At 37.7% G+C, this 24974-nt stretch overlaps 1 protein-coding gene across 15 annotated transcripts in view; it reads left to right on the top strand.

The window, feature by feature from the left end:
- ATP11B (ATPase phospholipid transporting 11B (putative)) overlaps nucleotides 1–24974 on the top strand; it is a 65592-nt gene that overhangs the window by 10826 nt on the left and 29792 nt on the right. For all 15 annotated transcript variants that reach the window (XR_007205646.1, XM_048313961.1, XM_048313960.1 and 12 more), the window contains exons 2-20: nucleotides 4292–4408; nucleotides 5222–5311; nucleotides 8249–8329; nucleotides 11722–11829; nucleotides 11982–12110; nucleotides 12234–12337; nucleotides 13567–13614; nucleotides 16360–16424; nucleotides 16976–17057; nucleotides 18008–18158; nucleotides 20150–20347; nucleotides 20624–20782; nucleotides 21078–21250; nucleotides 21652–21720; nucleotides 22638–22711; nucleotides 22797–22900; nucleotides 23054–23235; nucleotides 23961–24164; nucleotides 24437–24590. Coding sequence is in view for 14 of the 15 variants with exons in the window: in XM_048313961.1 (XP_048169918.1) it covers nucleotides 4292–4408; nucleotides 5222–5311; nucleotides 8249–8329; nucleotides 11722–11829; nucleotides 11982–12110; nucleotides 12234–12337; nucleotides 13567–13614; nucleotides 16360–16424; nucleotides 16976–17057; nucleotides 18008–18158; nucleotides 20150–20347; nucleotides 20624–20782; nucleotides 21078–21250; nucleotides 21652–21720; nucleotides 22638–22711; nucleotides 22797–22900; nucleotides 23054–23235; nucleotides 23961–24164; nucleotides 24437–24590 (2292 nt within the window). In the remaining variant the exon portion in view is untranslated. The remainder of the gene's footprint in view (nucleotides 1–4291; nucleotides 4409–5221; nucleotides 5312–8248; nucleotides 8330–11721; nucleotides 11830–11981; nucleotides 12111–12233; nucleotides 12338–13566; nucleotides 13615–16359; nucleotides 16425–16975; nucleotides 17058–18007; nucleotides 18159–20149; nucleotides 20348–20623; nucleotides 20783–21077; nucleotides 21251–21651; nucleotides 21721–22637; nucleotides 22712–22796; nucleotides 22901–23053; nucleotides 23236–23960; nucleotides 24165–24436; nucleotides 24591–24974) is intronic.

Genomic DNA, 24974 nt, shown 5'->3' with positions numbered 1-24974 from the left:
ATGAAAACTATGAATCACTTCTTTCTTTCTTTTTTTAAAGGTTATTTTCATTTGTGCTTTATAAATCAGTTTGACTCGAGCATCTGTGTACTGTATGTAAGTGGTGTGCTTTTAGGCTATTTTCAAAACCAAAAGTTCATTTGGGTGCAGAATTTCTGCTGGGGAGGTGTGTATCAAAGATTAAATGAGGGCTGTATTCCAAGGGTAGATAATGCCTGGTTTGTGTTTATAAATCATCTGAAGGACTGAACTTTAGCCAATAAATCTGGATTTAATTTGCAACATGAAGGGGAGAAAATCAGGTCACTTCATCTTATGGTCAAGTTTTATTTAAAGGTGATTCATGTAATATATATGCCTGTAATATACCTGGTCAAGAAGCCTTAAATACCAGTTCTTATAATATATTCAGCATTATTTGTTTTGAAATCAGTCATCTGTGAACTTGGGTAGAAATAACTTCACTTGATAACTGCAGGAAAACTAACTTTTTTTTGGAAAGAGATTGGTGACAACTTAATCACTTTGCAAAACTCTAATTTAAGGTTTCTCTGCTCATGCTGTTTAGCTGCAGAAATCCTTTGACAAGGGCATGTTACCCTACTTTTGCAGCTAAGTTGGAGAATGACGTTAGAAAGAGAGAGTACTGTCTATTAAGTGAAATTAGGAAACAGTGTGCTTTCTGCACAGCTTTGCTGGCTGCATAGAATTACCATGGAAAATCCCTTTGCTGGGCAGAAATTTGGACTACAAATCAGTTTTGTGTCAGGAGCAGGCTCTGTGACCAGCCCCATAGTTAGAGAAGAGTTAAAGGCATTTCAGCTCTTTAACAATGAAGTTCAACTCCTGTGCAGAATTTTCCTTGGAGAGATGTGTAATTAAAATTTCTCTGGAAGATCTGCTTGGTTATGGTCTCATCAGCTTATTAGGAGATGGCAGAGTTTTTAGCTAATTTCAAGTGATTTTTAGTAGTTATGGTCATAAAGCTTAGGAAATACGAGTTTTGTTCCAAGCTCTGACACTCACTTCCCGCTGTGACTACAGTCAAGTCACTGAGGTTGTCAGGGATGTGTCCTTTTCCAACCACAGCTCTGACAACTGAAGGATTTTTGTCCCTGGCCTGCCTTGCATGTGCATTGTGATCTGCTGACTGCACAGCTTCTGTGCCTTCTCTGTGGCAAATGTCAACAAAACAGAATTAAATCTGTATAGACTGCAAATTCAAGCTCTTTTAGCTCCACAACTGCACCTGTAAACTGGTATGGCCTGAGATTCTGATTTATTTGGAAAATAGAGTTCTTGCTTTTAATCATCTGAGTCTGCTTCAGCAGAGGTATTCATTCTAATAGAAGTGCTTGTGCAGTGAGGCTGGAGTTGTACAGAGGTCTTTACTCTTCATCATGAAATGTCATCAAACTCATCAACCTTCAGGTGCTCAGAAAGTGGCCTAAAAAGGGCATATAAAAAAATCAGTGATATTCTAGTCACTCAGTAATCTTTGATTTATCTTTTAATAGCGTTCAGCAAGTGGCATGCAGGTTAGAATTTATCACTGTCAGAAAGAAGACTGCCACTTGTTTTCTTGCTCTTTGTGGTTTTTTTCCTTGCTTTACATCTGTTTGATTTCGAGTGGAATTTTTTCAGGCTGTAAAATCTGACTTTCCAAAGTGAGGATGTCTGGCATTTTGTAAGTGCCAGACATTTTCTGAGATGTAGAAGAGAGCTGTGTACGAAGTCTTATTAATTAGGTGTGCTTTTTCTTGCTTGCAAAACACTTTTATTTGTGGCATCTTCTGGATTGATTTAGAAATACTATGTCACTAATGTCAGCTATCCAAAATGTTCTGCTACAAATGCTGTTCTCTTTGAATTTTGTGTCAGCAGTTAACATGTACATTTTTTTTCATTTTCCTTTCATGATTGTAATTCTTTTCTTAAAGCTGTGAACAGTTCCTTGCATTTTGCTTTTGGTATCCTGTGTATTTTTTTTTCCGTCCTTTCCCCTATCTACTTTTTGTCTCCCTGCTCCAGTCTTATCTTTAAACAAGTTTTCACTCTGGAGCATGTGACTAGACGAGCCTTCCACTGCTTGTCATCTGAAGTTTATTCTCCTTCAAATCTCTTTGAAAAATCCCCCTTCCTTTCTTTCTCCCTTCATTATTCTGGACCTCTTTCTTTCTAAAGCAGAATGTTTCTGTAGTAATTATGCCAAACACAAACATTTGTATGTTTGAGAGGATTTTTTGATTATTCCTTTACTTTAAAATGACAGCATCTTGAATGTGAACATACCTAATGACCTGCATTAGAGATATTAATGGATTTAAAAAGTTGTTTGGTTTTACCAAGCATTTCTTATGTCAGTCATTGTACTCACTGTTCATCTTCCATAGTTAACTGGTGGAGTTATGTGAAGTGTCACTTTTTCATGAACAAACCTCTGAGCCTCATTTACAAGTGGAGCAACACAACTGCAAGTACATTTTCTTCACCTGCAGTAGTGGAATTGGTAATGCCCTTTCTAGCAAAGGACACCACCAGTTGTCCTTGCACTTGGCATCAAAGAATAAGAAGATTGTGTAAACTCTGCAAGTTGGTTCTAAGATTAGGAATGTGTGTGATGCTGATGCTGGAATTCACCACTTTGCAGACAGTCATTGATTCCCAATCAAACAACTGTTCCAAATTTAATTCACTAATTTACTTCACGTCTTAAAGCTTTTTGCCTTTTACTTTAGTAGTTTTCTTGGCCTGTTATCTGAATTATTACTGTTTTGTTGTCTTTTGCCATCACCTGCTTCTCCGGGTCAGAAGGGAGGGTTCTGGTGAGTCATGTAGCCCCAGGAAAGGCTCAATTAAAGATAGACTTGAATGACCTAGATATAAACCCTTGTGTTACAGACATTGCAGCCTTCCCTCATGACTTATTTTGGTGCTGAATTATTCCTTTCCACAACGAAGGAATTTGTTTGCTTTCCAATACCCAGACATAAGTTTTCCTACCTGCAACTTAAGCCTACTTACTTTTGTTCTTCTTTGTCCTTCAAAGTAATGGAACAATCTTCTATGTATCAGGAGACTTACTAGGACATCCCAAGTTTCCTCTTCTCTAGGCTAAATGACTCTAATTTGTGTGCTCTTTGCTTTTTAGATTGTTCAGCCTTGCATTATATGTCATGTTTTCAGGATCTCTTGGGGCTCATGTTCCACTCCTCTGGGTGTTGTCCAGTCAGTTCACAGTGCTTCAGCTGGGGCTCCCACTCCTCCTCCAGACTGCTCTGCACTGAAGGCCTTTTTCTCAGTGGGATCACACTGATGACTCATGTCTAGCCTGTGATCTGCTATAGCCTTTGACATTTTTCTACAAAATTCTTTTATGGGCTTTTATTCTCTTTTTCTAGATGCAGTTTCTTTGTGCTGGATCTTTGTGTTCTGTGCATCTGGTTGGTCAAGAATTTTCTCTTATTTGGTATTCTTGCAGTCCCAGGGTGGTGTCATCTGTAGGTTTAACACTCGTGTTCCACTTCCTCAAGAGGGAGATGATGAAAACACTGACCATTAGACCTGAAACAGGGCTTTGATTCCCAGGAACCTCACTCAGATCACGTGTTTTGGCAGGAAATTATTGATAAGTATTTCTGAGTATGCTTTTTTTTTTCCCCTATGAGTTTGCTTTCAGCGTTGCCACCATTTATGTATGAATTGGTGGTAATGGCAGGAAATTACATTTGAAGTGAGACAAAGTGTTAGTTCTTGGAGATAGAACTTGTTTGGAAAATTGCTGCTGTCTGGTCAGATGCGTATGCTTTTGGCTTTTCTGTGGTGAGAATCTTTTCAAAATCCAGTTACCACAGCATACTTGTATAGCTTGTATGTTTTGACCTTTTATTTTTCTTAATAATGTGTTTTATTAGGGTTATCGTGAGCATGACTGTGAGGTTTTGTAATTTATTTATGTTTTCATCTCCCTTTCTATTTCTTCCTTTTAAGTTTTGCAGGGCATCAAGTTTGCATGGTAGCAAGTGTTCTCTATCCTTCTTGAGATGGGAGTTTTTTCTTTCATTTTTTTTCAGAATGAGTACACAACCTCAAAATTTAGATTTTGGGTTTTTTTTCCCCCAGTTCTTGAAAATTCTCTGGACACAGCAGACTTCCATTTTATACAATAATTTTCTTTGCTTTTCAAAAACTACTGCTTGATATCTGAATGCCCTTTTCCACAGAATTTTACAAAACAGCAGTTAATAAAATTGACTTTCTTGATTATGTCTTTTTTTATTTTATGTTTTAGGGTTTTGACCCACCGCATCAAAGCGACACAAGAACTATTTATATAGCAAATCGTTTTCCCCAGCATGGCCATTATGTTCCTCAGAAGTTTGCAGACAACAGAATCATATCATCTAAGGTAAGGAATCAATTTGTCATGGCAAAACCACTTGATGTGTTACTTAGGAAGTCATGTGAGAGATGTGCACATCTGTATTATGTCTAGTGGTGCATATACAGTATTCAAAATGAAACAAGCTCTGAACTGTTTTGATGGAAAAGCTAGGTTGCTTCATATGTGGTTTGTCTCATTCTTTCACCCTTCTTTCCTCAAAACTCAAGTACAGAGCAGTTAAGCAAGTTGGTCAGGCTTTCTGAAGAAAAGTAGTTTTTAAACCACTGTTGCCCAAACTACTTAAAAGGCAGGATGAAGCTGGTTATGAGGATTTTTAAAATAGCCAAGTTGAAAGCCAGTACTCTGCATAAAATAAATCAGCAGTGGACTGCATTTGCGGATTCCCTCCCAGTGTGTCCTTGGATTGAAATCAATAGAGCTGATGCTGGGGATGTGCCTTGTCGCTGTAGTGTTGGAGGGAATGTTACAGCTGCAGGAATTAATTTCTTCCCTCCTACCCAGGATACAAGCAGCCAAATGACTCCAGCTGCCCCTGTCCCAGTTGGAGGAAAACATTTTAAATTTGGCCTATAGAGGCAATGCAGTTGCTACCCTTACTTCCCTGCTAGCTGTACTTAAAACAGAGGAAATAAAAAGAAATCAACAAAAATTGGGTACAGAAGTTCTATGTGGGAGAAGAGTAGGGTTTGGGGGAGGGGACTTGGGGAATGAGAAGGTTTAGGTTAGGAGAGTTCAAGGGGAGCAGAACTGAACTTCACTGAAAAATTGTACATTGTGTTGTAATTATTCTTCTCTCTCTCCTTTTTTTCCCTTCAGTATACAGTGTGGAATTTTGTTCCAAAAAACTTATTTGAGCAGTTCAGAAGAGTAGCCAACTTTTATTTTCTCATTATATTTTTGGTTCAGGTAAGTTGAATAATACTCAGGAAATTGCAATTTTTGTTGTAAATTCTGCCACTGATTTTTGTTCTGTGAATTTAACTTCTCTACTTACATATTCTGTCTGTAAAAAGAACACATTTCCAATTTCTCTAGGCAAAGAATATAACTTTAAAACTAATTATGTCCAAATTTAAGTATTATCCTTAGGTTTTATCTTCATGAATGCTAATGTATTTAAGTGTGCAGTTTCAAAGTCCATTGCACAGGGATTCAGTTGTCTGCCTCAAGTATAACTTTAATCTCGTAAGTTAGTAATGAAATTCCAGATACCCTTCTTATTTTTGTGTCTTGCTTTTGTAAATCAACAGAGTATCATGATACAGTTCTAAGATCCTCAAATTCGATTTGTTCACATAAAATGAACACGCAGATGTTACAGTTAAAATCAATAGTTTGCCAGTTTTGAAGATCTCAGTGCTGTTATTGTTACAGTTTATGTTAGAAATATTGCTGTGGCTTTTGTAGCAGACCGTACTTCTTTTAATTAAAAACATCCACAAGTAGATTAGGAGAGTCTGAAAATTTTTTGTGATCATTGCCCCTCCAGTTCAGTAATCTACCTGAATTCTGTGGAGCTATTGCAGGCTTAGTAGGTGAAGGATAAGTGGGAGAAGGGTTCAGAGGAGAGATAGTAACTTTTGAAAGACTGATTAATACCTGAGGCAGAGACAAGATTTTGGGCTACACAAACTTTTCTTTCGTTATAAAATAGAATGTTTTGAATACGTAGAGCCCTCCACAGTGATTCACCAACATTTAGAGTGTGCATCTGAAAAGGATGGCACCTCGTCTGACAAAGAATGGGGAGAGTGAAGAGTTCATAAAACTTGTCTTTGATTGTGTAAGGTGTCAGTATCAGGGTCACATCTGCAACTTTTAATCCATTGCCTCCTGTGTCACTTGATCTTGTTTTTTCACATTTAGAAAGAAGGACATTTGTTGGCTAAAAATTCCTGTGCTGGACTAAAGTCATACAGTTCTAACTTAGGCTGACAAAGTGTGTTGTCCACCACATCTACCTAATTAAGAATATGGACTGTGTCATTCCTGTTGCAATGTTTCATGCTGTTTAACATATTGCAGCATGAGGAAGATGGGAACATGCTGAAGATGGAACATAAATGTTAGTAAAGTAACCACAGGCAGCGTGGCTTTTATTTCTTTTTAATGCAGATTTACCTCTTTAGTTCGATGTGGTGTCACAGTTTTTTCAAACTGTTGACTTTTGGTAGTATCTAAATGTGACATCTGTGAACAAATAAGGATCTAAGGGCATAAATTCTGTTCTGAGTGTAATCCTCTTCTCTCAGTTTGTGTCAAGTGGATGCCCTCACATGTATGGGAAATGTCTTGTCTGTCTGCTTTCTTGGAAAGAGAACAGCACAAAAGCTGCAGTCAGTTTTGTTCCTTTGTTAGAATGGAATTCTGTTTTTATTCAAATCCCTTTTGGAAGTTCATTAATATCTAGTATTTTTTCTTTTTATAAGACAAAGGTGCCTTTTAAAGCTGACCACCATGGTACCTTCCCTATCCTATGAATCTCGTGTGGCCAACATGCAGTGTCTTTCATTACCACCTTTTCCACTGGGGATGGCAGAGCTGGGGCAGGGTCTCGTTGTGTGATTTCAGCTTGTTGCACAGTCCAGTCCACATTGTTCACCACACACGTGCATGCCCAAAGCAAGGTGACAGACTGCATTTTGGTGACACGAGGTGTGTGTGATGGATGTGTGTCCAGCTGTGTGGCAGGCAGAGGATCACGGTGTCCTGGTGGACGAGGCAAAGTCAGCAGGCTGGCATGACAATTCCAGTAGCACAGAACCTGCTTCATTTTCATATATAACCTTCTCTTGAGAAAGAATGAGAGAGTATAGATGGCAGAAATTTCATGATTAATCCTATCCAGCCAAAAATCAGATGCTTTTGGTATGAGTTTTCTTGGTCAATATGCTGCCAAGCTGAAATTGAAGTGCTACAGTTAAAGAAGAGACAGTATTGCAGGCTAGATCTCATTTTTGTTGTGTTCTATAAATCATCTGTGAAAGAAACCAACCAAAAACCTCATGTGTGCATTATGAAGTGGCATAATCTGTTTTGTTTGTGAGGTTCTTCCTCTGTTAACAGAGTAAACTTCATGTATGACTTTTCTTTTCTTCTTTAATGATTCCCAAAGCAATGCCATAAGTCTCAGGTAAAGTGAATCAAATCAATGTCTGTGGTTTTGAATAGTTCTTGTGTATATTTCCTTTTCAGCACTTGACCATGTTGATTTTTTCCTGCAGCAGAGGAGAACCACTAACATCCCCCCACATACAGAACCTTAGTGTGTACACTGCACTTTTGGCATGCCAGCAATAATAGCACAAACTGTAAAAACTGCATGTTAACTTGGGGCAACCAGAAAGGTGCAGTCTAAAAAAAAGTGTTTTCTAATATCTAAACCATTAGAAATTACTGTTCTTAGCTTTATTTTTACTTCTAAATGTAATGATGATGTTATATGCTACATGGCTGGTAGGCAGTAGATCATATAGAATGTTGAAACAGCTTCATGAAATGTAGATTTCTTTCCTTTGTAATATACTTTTGAATTCATTTTTGTAGGATGAAATTATACCTTCTTTTAGTAAGGACCCTTAAAATTGTCACATGCTTTACAAATGTGCCTAAGGCTGCTCTGTGCTCTAAAACATCTGTTTGCATCATTATTGACGTATTATTTAGCTGTCAGAAACTGAATTTTGCTCGAGAAAATCGGCAGGAAATGTAAAAATACAGGTTATAATGAAGAGTTTGGAAAATAGTTGTCATCTTGCTTCATTTGGGTTTTTGGGGTTTTTTTTGAAAGTACAATTGTAAAAATAAAATTTGGGCTAATTTTCACATTTTCTTTTCTTTTAGCTCATGATAGATACCCCTACCAGTCCTATTACCAGTGGATTGCCATTATTCTTTGTCATAACTGTGACAGCCATAAAACAGGTAAAGGGGAAAAATCTCGTGGCATGAAGTCCTACTAAAGTAAAGTTACTTCAGTAAAAGAGTCTGACCAGGATAGTATTTAGCTACTAAAAATATATAAAAATTGTGTCATTTTTAGAAACTTTTGTATTTAATATTCCCAGTTAGATGCTTGAGCTTCAGCATTTGGTTGGTTGTCAAGCACTCAATGACTCACTGCAGTACCCTAAAATGGACAGTGGATGACTGTCAGGCAGCATTTTTGTCTAAACATTACATGTCACTTGTTATCAGACCTTTTCTGAAAGCTCCTCACTTATTCCTTTGGCACACCTCGCTGCCTGTTAGAACCAGTCCTCCCACATCACACCCCGAGAGCGGAGCTTGGGCAGATGAAGCAGTAGTGCAGGGTGTGTTTGTCAGTAGTTAAAAGGCAAGTTTTGCCCCAAGGGGAATGTTTCATGGTGTAAAATGTGTTTTAACTGTGATCCTGTACCAGGTAGAAGCTCTGTTTAGAAAGCTCCTGGTCTTCTTTGGTTGCATAAAACATTTGAGAGTGTTTCATAGCACTTGAGATAAAAATCTTCCGAATTTAATAGAAATCTTGTTCAAGCACTGTATTACATCCTACTGAGACCTAGAGCCTCTGGAATCAGAATATAAAAATAAAAGAAAAGAAAAAGAAAAACAAAGTCTTCTGTTTTCTTTATGCCCTTAAAGCAAGAGGAGAAAGAAGCAAGCTCATAAATAAAGAAGTGATGTGGGTAAAAATTATAATCTCTTCTGCAGGGAGGTAATTTTCAGGAGCTGTCCTCTTCAAGGGGTTTGACAGTGCTGTCGGGAATAAATGCAGCCCTGCAACGGAAAAATAAGCAGGAGACTGTTTCAGAGCTGTAACTGGAATTTCAATTTGCCTTCTGTGCCAGAAAGACCCAAAGCCACCCAGAAACAGGGCAAAAAGTAAAAATATTTCTAGCTTTCAAGCAGATAGAAAGGTGTCCAGGACAGAGTGGTTCTTAATGCTGGAGTAATATTTGGACTAACATTTCATCTTGTTGCTGTGCAATTTGTGTATGTAGAGTGCCCTAATCCTATTCAATTGCAGTTGTTACCATCACCCCCCAAAAAATCACATGTTCAAGAGCTACAGTCATAAGTAGGAAATGGATAATAAAGCTGTGTGAACGAAAAGAGATTATGAAACAGAGTTATAAATATTAGATCACTTTTTCCAGAAAGAAGTTAGACTTGTGTAAGTCTAAAATAGTCCAAAATAATCTTAACACCACCTTGCTTCCAGATGCCCAATCTTATATTGGGAAATTTAAGTATCTTATCATCAATTGCAAAGAACAGAGATTCTGTCATTCCTTCTGGAAGCTTCGAATCATTCATTACTTGCCAGACATCAAGAGATTTTCTGGCTGTCTTAGTATCTCTGCAAGGACTATTGGAATCACCTAAACTGATCGAATGGACTCTCATGTTTCCCCTACCTGCTGCAAAGGAGGCAAGCAATATTTGCAGGCTGTTATCTTGAAGGGACAATGAATTGTGCTATTTCCAACAAGCTGCCCTCAGACAAGGGAGAAAGATAAATTTGTTGGAGTGCAGAGGGAAAAATCCCCAGTATTGCATCAAAATCAGTTCCCATTTTCTCTAAACCAGAAGTGTAATAGGAAGCAGATTTTAAGGAAAGAACCCCATTTTGAAAGCTATGGGGCACTGGTTCTATACAAAGTTACATCAGGATAAATGTTAAACTATAATTTAGTATTCTCTCAAAAGATGAAGGGGAAAAATAGAAGCATTAATCATACGAAGGTTTGAGAAGCTTCGCAGTGGATGGAAAAACTCCCCTGCCTTCCAGAAGACCAGTGAATGTGGCACCTCTGGCAAACCTCAGGACTCAGCCTTATTTTAATCTCAGACAAGGAGACAGAACTTTTTCTACTTGGAAGTGTAACTGCACCTAGGTCAGAAGAAGGACATACAGGACTGCAAAGTGATGCAGCTCATGCTGTGTCATTTTGTCTGTCTTGTTAGCCAGAGCACTTTCCTCCTTATGCCTATGAAGATCTGTATGCAGTCCTCCAAGGAGTTCAAAGTTACCAAATAAATAAAAACAAAACAAAAAGTTAAAAAAAAAAATCCCAAGCCAAAATACAACAAAATAAAGGTATTTCCCAAGAAACTTTAGGAAACTTAGTCCATTTTAGTAAGTTTTTTAGGTATTTAGCTGATGGATCATAGATGCTTACTTGGCTGCCAGGTAAATTATAAACAACTACTTTGCAGGTTTTGATTAACTATAGACCTAAACTGAGAATGACTGGTAGTATAAAATGCAGAACTTTTCTCAATTACATTGATGCAGTTACTTAAGCAGGACTTAAGAATATAATTTAATCGAGGGATTTTAATCTTTAGTCTCTTTCCATGCAAGTAAGCAACATTCCCTGTATTCCTCTTGCATCTTTCTTTTCCACAGTATTTTTCCAGTGTTTTCAGGTGAGGCTAAGGAACTCTCAAAAACGCTGCAGTAGGTAAATTTGGGGGGAATTTGAACTGACCACACTAAGTTGGCTCTTAAGAATTCCCTGGTGTGAGGTGTCACCCTTGTGTTGGAGGCAGGAGGTGTCAGGTGGAGAAAGCGCTGAAATCTGTACTTTCTAAAGAAAGGTGATTTTCAGTTCTTTGCCAAATGCCCACATTGCTCAGCTGTTCAGGTTTGTGAGACAAATGCCCCAAGGTTACTGGATGTTAGTTAAATCCTTGTTTTCTTCTGTCAGTCACCTTAACAAGGAGCTGTAGGTACTGACTCCTGCTTTTTCATTCTGCTTAGGAAGGATTCTTAAAAGAGTCATACTTAGGGACTGTAGGGTTCTGATGTCCCGGTAAAAGAAAGCTGCTTAGTTTATCAGTTAAAAGCTCGGTTGCTGCAGACTGTTCCATTAGGAGTCAAAAAGAACAAAAATCTTCTCAGTCATCTTCTCTTACTGGACAGAGCTGATGTGTCAACAGCACGTCACACAAAATTGAATCTTGAGATTTTGTGCATAGGCTGTGGCAGTAACTTATAAGAGATGCTATATGGTATGAATCCATATAGATCAAAGATTTATTGAGTGCTTGGTCAGAAAATGTCACTGCCTGTTTGTTTAAGAGAGCATGGGACTATTAAGTTTCTTCACCACTTCTGCTTTATTTGCCTTTACTTGTTTGTGTGAAGTGACAAGATTAAGGGGTTTACCAGGTTCTTGGGTAACAGCTGGAACAGAAACTCAAGAGAAGTTAAGAACTATATTGAGACAATGTGGGAAGTAGTTTGAACACATTTTCTTAGAATATTAAATTTAGTCTATTTTTTAGTTTTCTTGCTTAAAAAGTAGATTTTTGTGTGTTTTCCACAGGGCTATGAAGACTGGCTACGCCATAAAGCAGACAATGAAGTCAATGGTGCTCCAGTTTATGTTGTTCGAAGTGGTGGCCTTGTGAAAACCAGATCTAAAAACATTCGGGTATGTGGCTGAAGGACAAATTAAAGTGTTTTTATCACACAGCTAAAGCTCTTGTTTTATTGCTAACCACTGTGGTTTGGTAACAATTCTGAAATGAATTCTGCTCTTTAAACCTCTCTTTGTATCTTTCCGATCTATGTTCACTTTGTTAGGTGGGGGACATTGTCAGAGTAGCCAAAGATGAGACTTTCCCTGTTGATCTGGTGCTCCTGTCATCTGACCGAGTTGATGGTTCATGCCATGTTACCACTGCAAGTTTGGATGGAGAGACCAATCTTAAGGTCTGGGTTCTTCTATGAAATAAAATGTAGTAAATTTGTGGTGCCATTTTTCGTTCAGCCTGTTGAAATACCCACCCTGCTGCCTGGTAGTCCTGTATTAACCCAATGGGCACTGTTTTACAGACACACGTTGCAGTCCCAGAAACAGCAGTGCTGCAATCTGTTGCCAACCTGGACAAACTGGTAGCTGTTATAGAATGTCAGCAGCCAGAAGCAGATCTATACAGGTATCACTTTATTGGTAAATATTTTGAAATTAAATCAGAAGGAGGTGTTTAATACTGAGAATGTTACAGGTCTTGCTAGGATTAAAATAGCTTCAGACATCTGCTTGAATTTCAGGTTTTAATAATCAGCTTGTGTTTATACATACGTGCTTACTGAAAGTTGTAAGTGACAAGTTAAATTTGAGTACTTGAGTAGTAAACCAGACATTATAATATTTATCTTTTTTTAGTTTAATTATGTACCTTTCAGTTCTAATCAGTACACTTATTTCTAGATTTTAAAGAATTAAATGGCCTACAGTTCGAGGAGGGTGAAGAAAGTTGTATAAGGTCCTGCCAGGAGATTTCAGTATTATATAGGATATTTTTAAAGTGGAATTGACTCAAGTCTAATTCTAAGGATATGTGTTGGTCATATTTATTTTACATATGCTCCAGAGAAGATTTGAACTCTATTCTTCGACCAGCAAAACCTTAGATTAAAAACAGGCATATGTGTTTGTGTGCTTTAACATGAGCAACCAATGTCATAGACTCCCTAAAACAGCGTTGTGGGTAGCAGAAGTTGAATTCCCATCCAAGTCTCTTCTGAATTGTATAATGGAAAATGGTAGCTATGAAGTAGTTTTTAAAATCCGAGTATATCATAGCAGCTGTTCTTAAGAAGCTTGGAGATCTTTGAGAAATATTAAGTCTTTTAAAACTAAGATACTTAGTTTGAACAGATGTTCAAATATTTGATATTTAGCAAATTAAGGTACAATCACTATGGTGATTGTACTATATGTACAATCACAATTATGTCCCTGTTTGTAGCTGGGTCATGCTAAATATGCACATGTCAGATTTTTAAATGCATAGTAGATTTGCTTTATTAAATGAAAGTTACTATTTCTCGTGGGTAATATGCAAACTTATATTTTTTGAGGAATTATTTCTTACTGAATCATCAAGAAGTCACAATCTGTTTTAAATGAATATAATCTTTTGTGGTAATTAATCAGAGTTAATAAGCTTTCTCAAATGACTATTTCTTTGAGGGATAAATGTTTCTGTTGCTAAATGCCTCTTGTAAAATTATTGCCAGTTTTGCCATATTGGTTTAGTTTGTTAATAAAAGTTGATTTATTTTTTACTTGTGAACCATTAAGGACTTTTTTGTAAATATAGAGAAGGTTTTTGCATTTTTGAGTCTTCATGTATTTCTAAGACATGTCCATCTTTCATAGATTTGTTGGAAGAATAACTGTAAGTCAACAAGCTGAAGAAATAGTACGGTGAGTAAAATTGTATAAGATGATTGTTTAGAACACGTGGAGGTGCTTAAAATCTTGACCATCACAAGAGTTACTGTTGAATATATGAAAGGAGAGGTATTTTTACTAAAAGTATCAGTTGCAGCTGCATACTTCAGATGGAGATGAGAAAAAATGAGCGAAATAAGTCATTACTACCCAGTTTTTCAGATTTAATACAAGAGTTCTGGAAAACTTGACTGTCGTGAAGCGGGTAATTTTTAGTCACTGCTTATCATCTGGTAGCTTTGTTGTTATTTGTTAATTAAAGCATTTATTGATCAGGAACAATTTCCACTGACATATTACGTAGACTACAACAGATCCCCTGTTGTCACAGGCACTGAGAAGTTTTTGCAGTTGAAATCCCTAGGAAATTCCTGGTTTAACAAAGCCTCTGCTGCAAATTTGTAGTTTTTAGTATCTATTTCAAACTACAGCTGGACTGTGCAGATAAGTGCTTACATCTGTCACAGACAACACAACTGTGTGCACATAATCATGTGCTCACCACCTTTCCTTGTGCAGTCACAGCAAGTAACAAACACATGTGCAAATATAAAAACAAAGATGTGAAGCCATTTGCAGACTTCCATGTGGACTTCCTGGAAAGATTTCTAATTGCTGTGGGTTGGTCCCAGCTACCAGCCAGGCATCCACACAGCTGCTCATTCAATTCCCCCCACCACAACAGGATAGGAGAGAAAACAGGAAGAACAGGATTGAGAATGGTCATGGTTTGAAATAAAGACATAGAAATCACTCACAAGAAGTTACCAAATTTTCAGAAATATTTAGCATTCAAAATCAGTTATTTTATCTTGAGAGTTGTTGATTGTCCAGCTTCCAAAAAACTTTGTCACCTCTTCTGAAAAGGTGAAGTGCTTGTTCACAGAAACGGGTAAATCTGTTCCAGTTCTTTCACTCCTGTCATGTCCAAAATGTTATCTTTTACACTATTTTTTTTTTTTTAGTGATATTTCTACTTGAGTATTAAAAGAGTACTGCTTTCCATGTGATATGTGCCTTCAGTCTGAGGACCTGAATGTGTGTCAGTCTGAGGCTGGCAAACATCTGTCAACTTTAGATGGGAGTGACATGGAGTTCAGAGTAAATTGAGGAGTTTTCAGTGGTTTTGCAAGAAATATGGGGAGTGTAAAAGCCAGGTCACTTGGCCCCAAGTTCAGTGGCTTAGTCACCCTCACCAAAAAAACCCCACCCATGGCACCCCAAAAAACCCACACAGCTGTTTGCTAAGGTCACTGTACGTGCTACTTCACTTAGAGCTTTTTAGAATTCAGTACTGCTGAGCTTCACAGGCTCAGCTTTGGGATGATCTATTAAAAAATGATTCAGTTGACAACGTAAAACAGAGCTGGTTTAAAAGGAGTGTGAAAAAAGTAATTGCAAGTTCTGACTACTAGTGGAGCTGTATCTTCTGTCTGTCAAAGGTAAACTTGCCTGGTCTGTGCTGCACTGATTCAGGTTTGGTATTTTGGGTTTGTCGGACTGGTTTTACAAAATTGAACTCAGAAATATAAGTCATGTTTCTTATATGAAAATTTTAAATGCTCAAGCATTTAGTTGCTTTTAGTTCATATTTTCAGTTGAAGTTTGAGTCTAGCCTAAAATACTAACAGATGCACGTTTAATTTAAAGAATCCATCATAATCTGTGTGTGTAATTGGTACACATGGTATTTGTGATGGTAGCTGTTACATTTGCAGTAACACTTAAGTTAAACGTTTGACTGTGGGAGGTGGGTTGTGGGTTTGGCTTTGAGGTTTTTTGAATAACTTCAGATTATACTTTCAAAGGAGCTTGAAGTTTAAGAGCTTTGTTTATATAATAGTGATCATGGCCTGCATTTGGCACAGCTAAAGGAAAAGTAGGGTAAACCCAAGGGCTTGTGTGCCAAAGCACTTTGCATATGAACTTCTAATTCTTTTGCTTCTACCCAATATGTCAATCTGGCCAGTGCAGTTGTTAAATTTCTGCTTTCATTTCAAATAGTGGCAAAAATACTTCTTTTTTTTAATTTCAAACCAACCCTGCTGGCAGTTTCTAAAGATGATGCAGCTTCTGCAGTAGAACATATGGTTCTAACCTTATATTAACCTTGTTTCTAACTAGACCCTTATTTTCACAGCACTGTTTGCAGTGAACTTAGCCAAAGAAATGAATGTGTTATTGTATTGTGATACATGTGAGGAAAAAACATTACGAAATTTTACCTCCTGTGTTAGGAAACAAAATTTGCACTCCTGTGGTGCTGTCCATCTAATTGTTTGTTTCTTTGGTATGAATAGCTTTTGAACTTTCTAGATTATTTCAGTCTGACAGAGGGGTAGGGGATTGGTAGATTAGCCAAACCTAAAGCAGCACTTTGGGAGCACTGTGAACTCAAATGGGTTCACTGCTTGCTTCCCAAGTAACTTGTGGGTCTCTCTGAACCAGCCATTTGGAATATTTAGCCCCCTCAATAATTATGGGATATGGAACAGTGGTGGGGGAGTATGGCAGTGACCAAAGGAAACATGAAAAGAAACAGAGAGCTCTGTGGAGATGTGTGGGAGGTGTGGTGAAAGGGGTAAGATGACTGATGGAGTTGCTGCATTGGGAATTTGTAGGGGATGTAGGACAGCTTTGCATAGGAAACTGGATTTCAGTAGTTCTCGAATACAGAACAGCTGATGTTTACATGCTGATATGTCTATTTCTTTTTAGACCTCTTGGGCCTGAAAGTCTCTTACTTCGTGGAGCAAGATTAAAAAACACTAAAGAAATATTTGGTTTGTAGACATCTAAATATTTAAAGAGTATTCTCTTAAAGCGTGTTGATGAACTGTGTTTTAATTCTACTTGCACTGGAGAAATTGTAATAATCTTGCTGACTGTTACCTGAGGGGATATGATTATAGATGAAAGTAATGATATTACACTGAAGAATCTCTAAGGGTATAAAGTTCCAGCTCTGCTCTGTGAAAATATTTGAAGTGGTTTGATAAAGGAATAACTTAACTTCAATGGATAAATGACTGTTCTTACTGTTACCTATTGTTCAAGGTTTTCTCCTGAGATTTACCATGCTGATTTCCATAAAATACGTATTGAAGAGCAGTACAGTCATAGTAATGAACACTGTTAAAGTAGGTGTCAAAATTACTTCAGTAGTACTGTTTTACTATAGAAGAGTATTGCAAATAGTACAAAATACTGTCTCATAGTAAACACTGAAGTAGTACCACCTTTTGCTTTTATCCTATATCTCTCAAAATGAAAAATTCTGCAAATTGTATTTATGCAGAAAATGAAATCTAACTCTTCCCCCCTTCCTTCCCAGGTGTTGCTGTGTATACAGGTATGGAGACAAAGATGGCATTAAATTACAAGAGTAAATCTCAGAAACGGTCAGCAGTAGAAAAGTATGTTTATTTTCTAATATCTCTCTTTTTTGTAGAACTTTAACTTAGTTTTTCCTCTGTAATCTTAAAACCCTGGTGGTCTCATCATTAAGTTGTAGGCAAAGAGAAGAGAGTGTTAATTGCCTTGCCTTGCAGTAGGAAGCTATAAAGATAAAATCCATTTCTTGATATTTCATCCTTTAGTAGTGTACAAATTGGAAATACCCAAGCTTGCTCCTTGTTGCAGGATAGGTGTTAGTATGGTAGATATTTATATTGAATCTCATGATTTATTTTAAAAGGAGAAAGAGTTCTGATATGTTTCCTTTATTCCAGTTACTAAAAATCTGAGAAAGCCCCCTGGCATTCTTGTGCAAATGTGGGATTGATTATTCCTCTATAGCTACATACAAACAACAAACATACATGCAAACTTAACTGTAGTGTGCACAAGAGAAGTTCAGTCACCAAAGGAGGGCTGGAAGGATGGTCTGGCTATGGCTGGTTACAGAACACAGAGGCAGGTGTGACTGTATCCTGCTGTAGGCTGGCCTGAGTTAAATACTCAGCTGCCCATGGCAGTGCTCTTCCAGCTGGGGAAAAGGTGCAGCCATGGGTTTCTGCTGTGCTTGTTTGTAATGCCTTCACAGCCTTGCAAGGTCCTCAGGGAAAAAGAGAAGATAAGTCAGCCCCACTAGTCTGCGACTGCAAGTGTGACACAAGTCAGGTGTTGGGGTGTTCCTGCACATTAATCTAGTCTTCATATATCTTAGATGTAGAATTTCTTTCCCATTCTGTTGCTTGCTTGTCACATAGAAAGTTTATATCCATATCGAGCACAGGATACACTTTTTAAAAAAGGTCCGACAAGGTTTTGATCAAGTCATGTAACCACAATGTGTCAACAGATTAAGTAAAACTGAAGTTGCTTGCTTTTTTTTTTTTTTTTTTTTTTTTTTGCCTCTTTATAGGTCCATGAATTCCTTTCTGATTATTTATCTAATAATCCTCCTCTTTGAAGCCATTTTGAGCACTATTTTAAAGTATGCATGGCAAGCTGAAGAGAAATGGGATGAACCTTGGTATAATGAAAAAACAGAGCATGAAAGAAACAGCAGTAAGGTAACTTAGTTCTGCCCAGTTGTGTATCTGAGGAACACTCAACCAGTATACACTCGATGTAATGTATATTATGTGTCTATTCGGTGTGTAACCACCACATGATCCATTTGCCAGTCTGTGTGCTGTTGTCTCAGTGATTTTTGAGAGAGTTAGTCCCATGTAGCCTCACCATTGTGTAGAAATATTTCTATCTCTGTTACTGGTTGAACTTTTTCTTCCTTTTATTAAAAGACCAAGCTTTTTGAAAATTTTTGAAAAGGCTTTGTTAGGACATATTTCTGATGGTCTGTGTTCTAGTTATTGTTCTTTAGGATGTCTTTTGTCATTCCATAAAGGAAAAGAGGAGGAAAATGGCTGTTCTTGTGTATGTTCTATTGCAGTGATTTCACACTTCAGGAATTTTATACGTTCTGTGATGTTGGGATGGTTTGGGCAATTTCGTAAGGCTGTAATTTTGCTCAAGCTCCTGCTTGCCTTCTCAGTTCTTTTTAAGAGGGTGAAGGGATACTTTAAAGTGTTTCTGAAATCTGTGGTTCTGAAAAGTGTCTCTTTTCAATTAGTCTGTATTTTTCTGTGTTCTGTTTAATTTTTTATTTCTGTATGAGTCTACCTTTGTCCGAAGTATTTCAGGGGCTTAATTTGAAATAATTGCTATGCAAGTTGGTCTAGCCTGTGGAGTTTTTCAGTTCTGAATAGAACAGGGATAAGTATTTCCTCAATCTTTCCATTCCTTTACCTTTGCCATCAGGAATGTAGAGAGCCATGTCTGTTTCTGCAGTGTCATTCTCCTTCTGTCATGTCTTTGTTTTTCTGTCTGCCATGTTGACTTCCACAATCTGCTTTGCATTTCTCAGCATGCTGGCATCCTTACTCAAAGTGCTTTCCATCTCCTCCTGTGTGTGCAGATTATTCCTTTGCCATTGCTGAAGAAACTCTCTAACTTAAGTGATTGTCGCTACTTCTCTTAGGTGAATTACTGCTCACACTTTCTATCTGTCTTCTCTGGTTTAGTTTGGAAGATCTCTTTAGGCACAGAACTTGCTGAGTTTTTGTCAGCTACTTTAATTATTTATTAAATACTGACAGCAGTGCTCCCTAATGAGGGAGAACAGACATTACTTAACTTTGCAAATTGTTGACTACTTTTACGCTTCCTTTATTTAAAATGTTCTCCTGCACCAATATCTGGTGGAGTTAAAAGAGGTGGCCTGGTTTTTGTCATCTCTAATCTCTTGCTCAGTATTCAAGTGTTGGTAAGAGTCTTCCCAAAGTACAATTTAGATACTGAGTTTGTTGTGCAGATGAAAAAAAGACTGTAGTGTTGCATTTTAGGGTTTGTTAAAATTATCATACCTAGTAAAGAGAAGTTTCTATCCTGTTACATAGGTGTTTGCCTGGAATGTGTGTGTGGAACACAATGATTTGAAGAGGCATAAAAGAAATCCCTTTCTTTTCGTGTTGTCTGGATCACTCAAGTCACTGGGGAACGCCAGCAGACAGGAGCCCTCTTGACTTTGCTGTCCTGAAACAACAGACTACTTGCAGATTCCTCTGGCAGCATGGAAAATCACTTGTTTGCCTCACAATTCAGGGTTCTGTAGAAAAGCTTTTATGAATCATGCTGTTTGATGGAATGGGGAACACATTCGTTTTTCAGACCAAACCCTTTCAGAGTTCAAAACCAGAATCACCATGACAATTAGTATTAATTGGCAGCCCTCCTGACAGATTCAGTAGAGAGATAAAAATTAATGAACTTGTGAATTGAAACCTCCAGTCACAGCTTAAGGCAGACTTTTTGCATCAGTGTGAAGGCGTGTTACTGGGGCAACCTGCAAATGCCTGTGTTGTCTCTCTCATGTGTACGTGGGACTTGGGCTTCTCTGGCTCTCCCAGTTTGTCATTTTTCATGCATATTGAAGCCTAATTAAGTCACCATGTTTCACCTGATCACTGTGGTAATCTTCACGTTTTCTTTTTTTCTATTGTAGATTCTGAGGTTTATTTCAGATTTTCTTGCTTTTCTGGTACTTTACAATTTTATCATACCTATTTCACTCTATGTGACTGTTGAGATGCAGAAATTTCTTGGATCTTTTTTTATTGGCTGGGATCTTGACCTCTATCATGAAGAAACAAACCAGAGAGCACAAGTAAATACTTCAGACCTCAATGAGGAATTGGGACAGGTAGAGTAAAAAATATGTTGTCTGTTGGGTTTTTTTAACCTATTTTCTACTTAGTTTTCAGTACTAAAGTCTGTTATTGCAGACTTTTTGTTACCTGTGATTTGATTTCTGATTAATTTTAAAATAAGGTACAAAGATGTGATGGCAGAAGTTAAAATTCTTATATGATTTAAAAAATGTGTATAATAGAGTGTGAGTGGATATTATTGTATCTTTTTTCTTCTAACAAGTACATGCGATTCCAAGTCTGGGTTTTTTTGTTTTATTTTATAAAAGGTAGAGTATGTGTTTACAGACAAAACTGGTACATTAACTGAAAATGAGATGCAGTTTCGGGAGTGCTCCATTAATGGCATAAAGTACCAAGAGGTCAATGGTAAACTAACTCCAGAGGGATTTTCTGAAGATTCTCCAGATGGAAATAGGCATGGTTTGGTAAGGCTCTTTGGTTTTCCCATCATTAGTCATCCTAGATGGAAAGTGTTTTATTTCAGAGAAATATTCTTGTACCATTAACATAAAAAAGACAAGCACCAAACATAAATCAGAATTTCTGAATAGTTAGAAGCTTTTAAGTGTTAATGAACAAATAATATTTATTAAACATGTTGAGATGTGATTATTAAATATTAAATGCTTGACAGATTTTTAAGTAAAAACATTTTATTAAGTGTGTTCAAAACTGTGTTGTTATGTAAATGTTACAAATAAAGTTTTTTCTTTCTTACAGGTGAAAGAGGAAGAGCTCTTCTTGAAAGCAGTTTGTCTGTGTCATACAGTGCAGATCAATGCAGATCAGACAGATGGTGCTGATGGTCCCTGGCATGCCAACGGAATAACATCCCCGTTGGAATATTACGCTTCTTCACCAGATGAGAAGGCTTTAGTGGAAGCTGCAAGCCGGTGAGCAGCCCTGCCAGGACTGTCTGAGACAGGATCTGCCTGCGAGGGCAGGCTGTCCATGGGGAGAGCAACCGTAAAAATGGCTCAGGACATTGGTGAAGCCCAGGGCCTGGCACTGACACTTTACTGGGAAACCATTCAAATGTGAAATACACAACCCCCTAGGTGTATTATAAAGTGATGATTTGAAATATTTATGAAAATACTTGAGAAAATACAGTGGTCAGAGTATGATGTGAATAAAATACTGCAGAAATGGGCATTCTTATTTTGCCCTAGAAGCAGAGAAGAGTAATGGGGTGTAAGAGTCTCTCCTTTTTTTCCCTGCCGTCTTCCCATCCCTCCATTAATAGGCATTTTGTCTAAAGTGATAATTAAATGTATATTTCCTTTACTTTTAGGGTTGGAGTAGTATTTACTGGAATTAGTGGAGACAGTATGGAAGTAAAAAGTCTTGGAAAACCAGAGAGGTATTTGTTTTTATTCCTTGATTATTTTGAAGGACAGAACAGTAGTGAAGATTAATGTAATGTTCTACTCTTAATCCTCTCTGTTCATAAGCAAACCTTGCCTTTCCACAGCGTGCTCTGTTTAATGCTTTTCCCTTGATGTCTTCAAGACACCTTGCATCTTATTCCTTACCAATTGTAGCTGAGATGCAAGAATTTTGTGTGAGTTACTCTGTGTAGGTGTGTGTTGTAACAGTTTGTATCTTTACCCATTCCTCAAAGGTTGAGACTGTAGCAGAGTTGGGAAACTGAATTGCTTATTCAAGCCTTGTTTCAGCTCTAGAAATTCCCAGAATCAGTCTCATCAGTGCATAATCTAATTAGATATTTTAAACTTTCCCAAAATGAGTACAAATTATCGGTAACTGTGTAACTCCTTTTACCCATCTGATCTGTGTCAGCTAGTTGGCAGTACTTTGAAGTTAAATGTCTAAAATTAATTTTCTAAGCTAGTGGTAACATAACAAAAACTAGTCCCCTTACCAGGGCACACACACTTTTTTGACGGGAAGATTTTTTACAAATGTCAGAAACAAAATACAGTTTCCAAAGTTATACTTGAAGTAACAACAGAAGGATGAAGAAATAGATAAGAGCTGTTTGTAATCTCCGAATGTCAAGTTAGTATTCAGGAAACTATTCCTGTTGGTAGAAGAACCTTTTATTGTTACAGAATGGAGTTAAGCATATATAAACTGATAAAAAACAATGAACAGTGTTATTCAGTAGTGGTAGCATTGCTTTCAGAGTTTCTGTATAAAAATGACACTTTGAGGAAAGGTCTGTGGTGTAAGAGTCTATTTATAAGTAATTGTCTTTGGAAATTTATTTCTAAAAGTATTTTCTTCCCATTCCTTCTTTTAAAACACAAAATACAGGTATAAATTGCTTCATGTTTTGGAGTTCGATCCAAATCGCAGACGAATGAGTGTCATTGTAGAGAGTCCCTCAGGTAAGTGATCACAAATTGCACAAGCAGCACTTGAGAGCTTCCTAAATGGCATTATTTTTAATTTTAGTTCTATTTGACTTTCTAGGGGAGAAGCTTTTATTCACAAAGGGAGCAGAGTCTTCCATTCTTCCTCGTAGCAAGAGTGGAGAAATAGACAAAACAAGGATACATGTGGATGAATTTGCTTTGGTAAGTGTATGTGCTTGCCCAGCTCCCAGCCTCAGCTGATCAGAAGGAAATTCATGCAGTATGAATTGTGACTTGTAGTGAAAAAATTGCTGGTGACATCTTCTTAGATGGAAATCTTGTCTGCTCTGAATGTAGTCTTTTATTTTCTCACAGAAGGGCCTAAGAACTTTGTGCGTGGCCTACAGAAGATTCACACCCGAGGAGTACCAGGAAATTGGCAAACGCCTTCATGAGGCCAGGACTGCCTTACAGCAGCGGGAAGAGAGATTAGCAGATGTGTTCAACTTCATAGAAAGGGATCTGGAATTACTTGGGGCTACAGGAGTAGAAGACAAGTATGCAGTGGAGTTACTGCTCTCTACGCTCAAACCCAGCGAGTTTAGGATTTATACCTGAAATACGAAGTGTGAAAAACTCTCCCACTATGACCAAAAGTTCTGTGCTGTTCTTGTTTAGTATATTTACCTTTGGATTGAGGCACATTCAAAACAAAACTAGTACCAACTGATTCTTTTATAATAGCAATGATGCAGTGTGTGTTGCATCAGGAGAGTTTTCATGTATGTGAAATAGAACAGTTGCAGTAAATATTTAGTGTGGCAGCAAATTCCTTGGGAAAGCTTCTACACGCAGCTCCTTTGCAAAGCATTCTGCTTCTGCTTGTGCTCTGTAGGTCACAGGGTGTGTTGCACACTGAAGTGAGCACATGGGGCATGAGAAGCTTTTCATGCACCACAATAGCCAGGAATTACTGTGGACTGTTCTGAAGCTTCTCAAGTGCAGTGATGGTGCCTAGTTTAAATCAAGATATGCTTATTACAAGGTTTTGATCCCTTAGCGGGATTGAAGTTTAGTTTTTGTTTCATCAAGGCCTTTGTTTTGTTGCTGATAGCAGAATATCATCTGCCAGACTATGATTCTCTGACGATACATGTAACATTGGAAAGGGAGACTTAACTCACCATGACAGTGGGGTTACAGTGGTAACATGGAGTTACAGTGTGAGCTCTTTTGTTTGTAAAGTGTTCAGTTGGTTATTTAAGATTTTTCTTGTTTCTAGACTGCAAGAGAAAGTCCAAGAAACTATAGAAGCCCTCAGGCTGGCTGGTATCAAAGTGTGGGTGCTCACTGGAGACAAGCACGAAACAGCTGTTAGTGTCAGTTTATCTTGTGGACACTTTCACAGAACCATGAACATCCTTGAGCTTGTGCAGCACAAGTCAGACAGTACCTGTGCAGAACAACTGAGGCAGCTAGCCAAGAGGTAAAATACCTGACATGTCACTATCTCAGTGATGATCTTAGCTTGGGTTGCTTTCATTTTTAAATTTTATGGCAGTCTCTTTGATGCATGTGCCAAACAAAGAAGTTGCCTTTTAAAAAAACTATTTATTAATATAAAAACAGGCTGGAAGAAGCAGTCTCTCTGACAGATTAACTCCTTTGCTTATTGTCTGGCCAACAACATAATTTATAGCAAAATTGGAATTTTACTGTTAACACCAGTACAAAGTCAACATTTTTGTCCCCAAATAGAATAAAGGAAGACCATGTTATCCAGCATGGACTGGTTGTGGATGGGACCAGCCTCTCTCTTGCACTCAGGGAACATGAAAAACTGTTCATGGAAGTTTGCAAAAACTGTTCTGCAGTGTTGTGCTGTCGCATGGCACCCCTTCAGAAAGCAAAGGTAAGTGAGAGTGTAATCAGGATTGCCTTTGAAGTATTTTTATCATGCTTTGAAGAGGCAAGGATTTCTGAAACGGTTTTGTTTGTTTGTCTGACCTTTTTTGACTTCCGAATCCTTGTTAAATTCAGTTGGTGTGGAGTAATTTGCTCAGAAGTTTCTACATGTGTGTTTGAAAATTTGCAAGTGAATGGAGAAGTCAAAATACTGCCCCAAGCTCATCTTTATTCTGCCTCGAGTGTTCAGTAAGGCAGCATCTCACCTGATCACCTGCATGCTTTTGCCTTAGCTGCTCCATCACTTCTCCAAACCAAAAAAGCTGAATTGAAAATTTGTGAACCTGTAAGGAGCAACTGTGCTTCTCTAAATTCTTTTAAAATACCCAAG

Source organism: Corvus hawaiiensis, chromosome 10 (assembly GCF_020740725.1).
Source record: "Corvus hawaiiensis isolate bCorHaw1 chromosome 10, bCorHaw1.pri.cur, whole genome shotgun sequence".
Lineage (NCBI taxonomy): Eukaryota > Metazoa > Chordata > Aves > Passeriformes > Corvidae > Corvus > Corvus hawaiiensis.
Note: the sequence above shows the minus strand (reverse complement) of the source record. Positions and strands in the feature narration are given on the sequence as shown.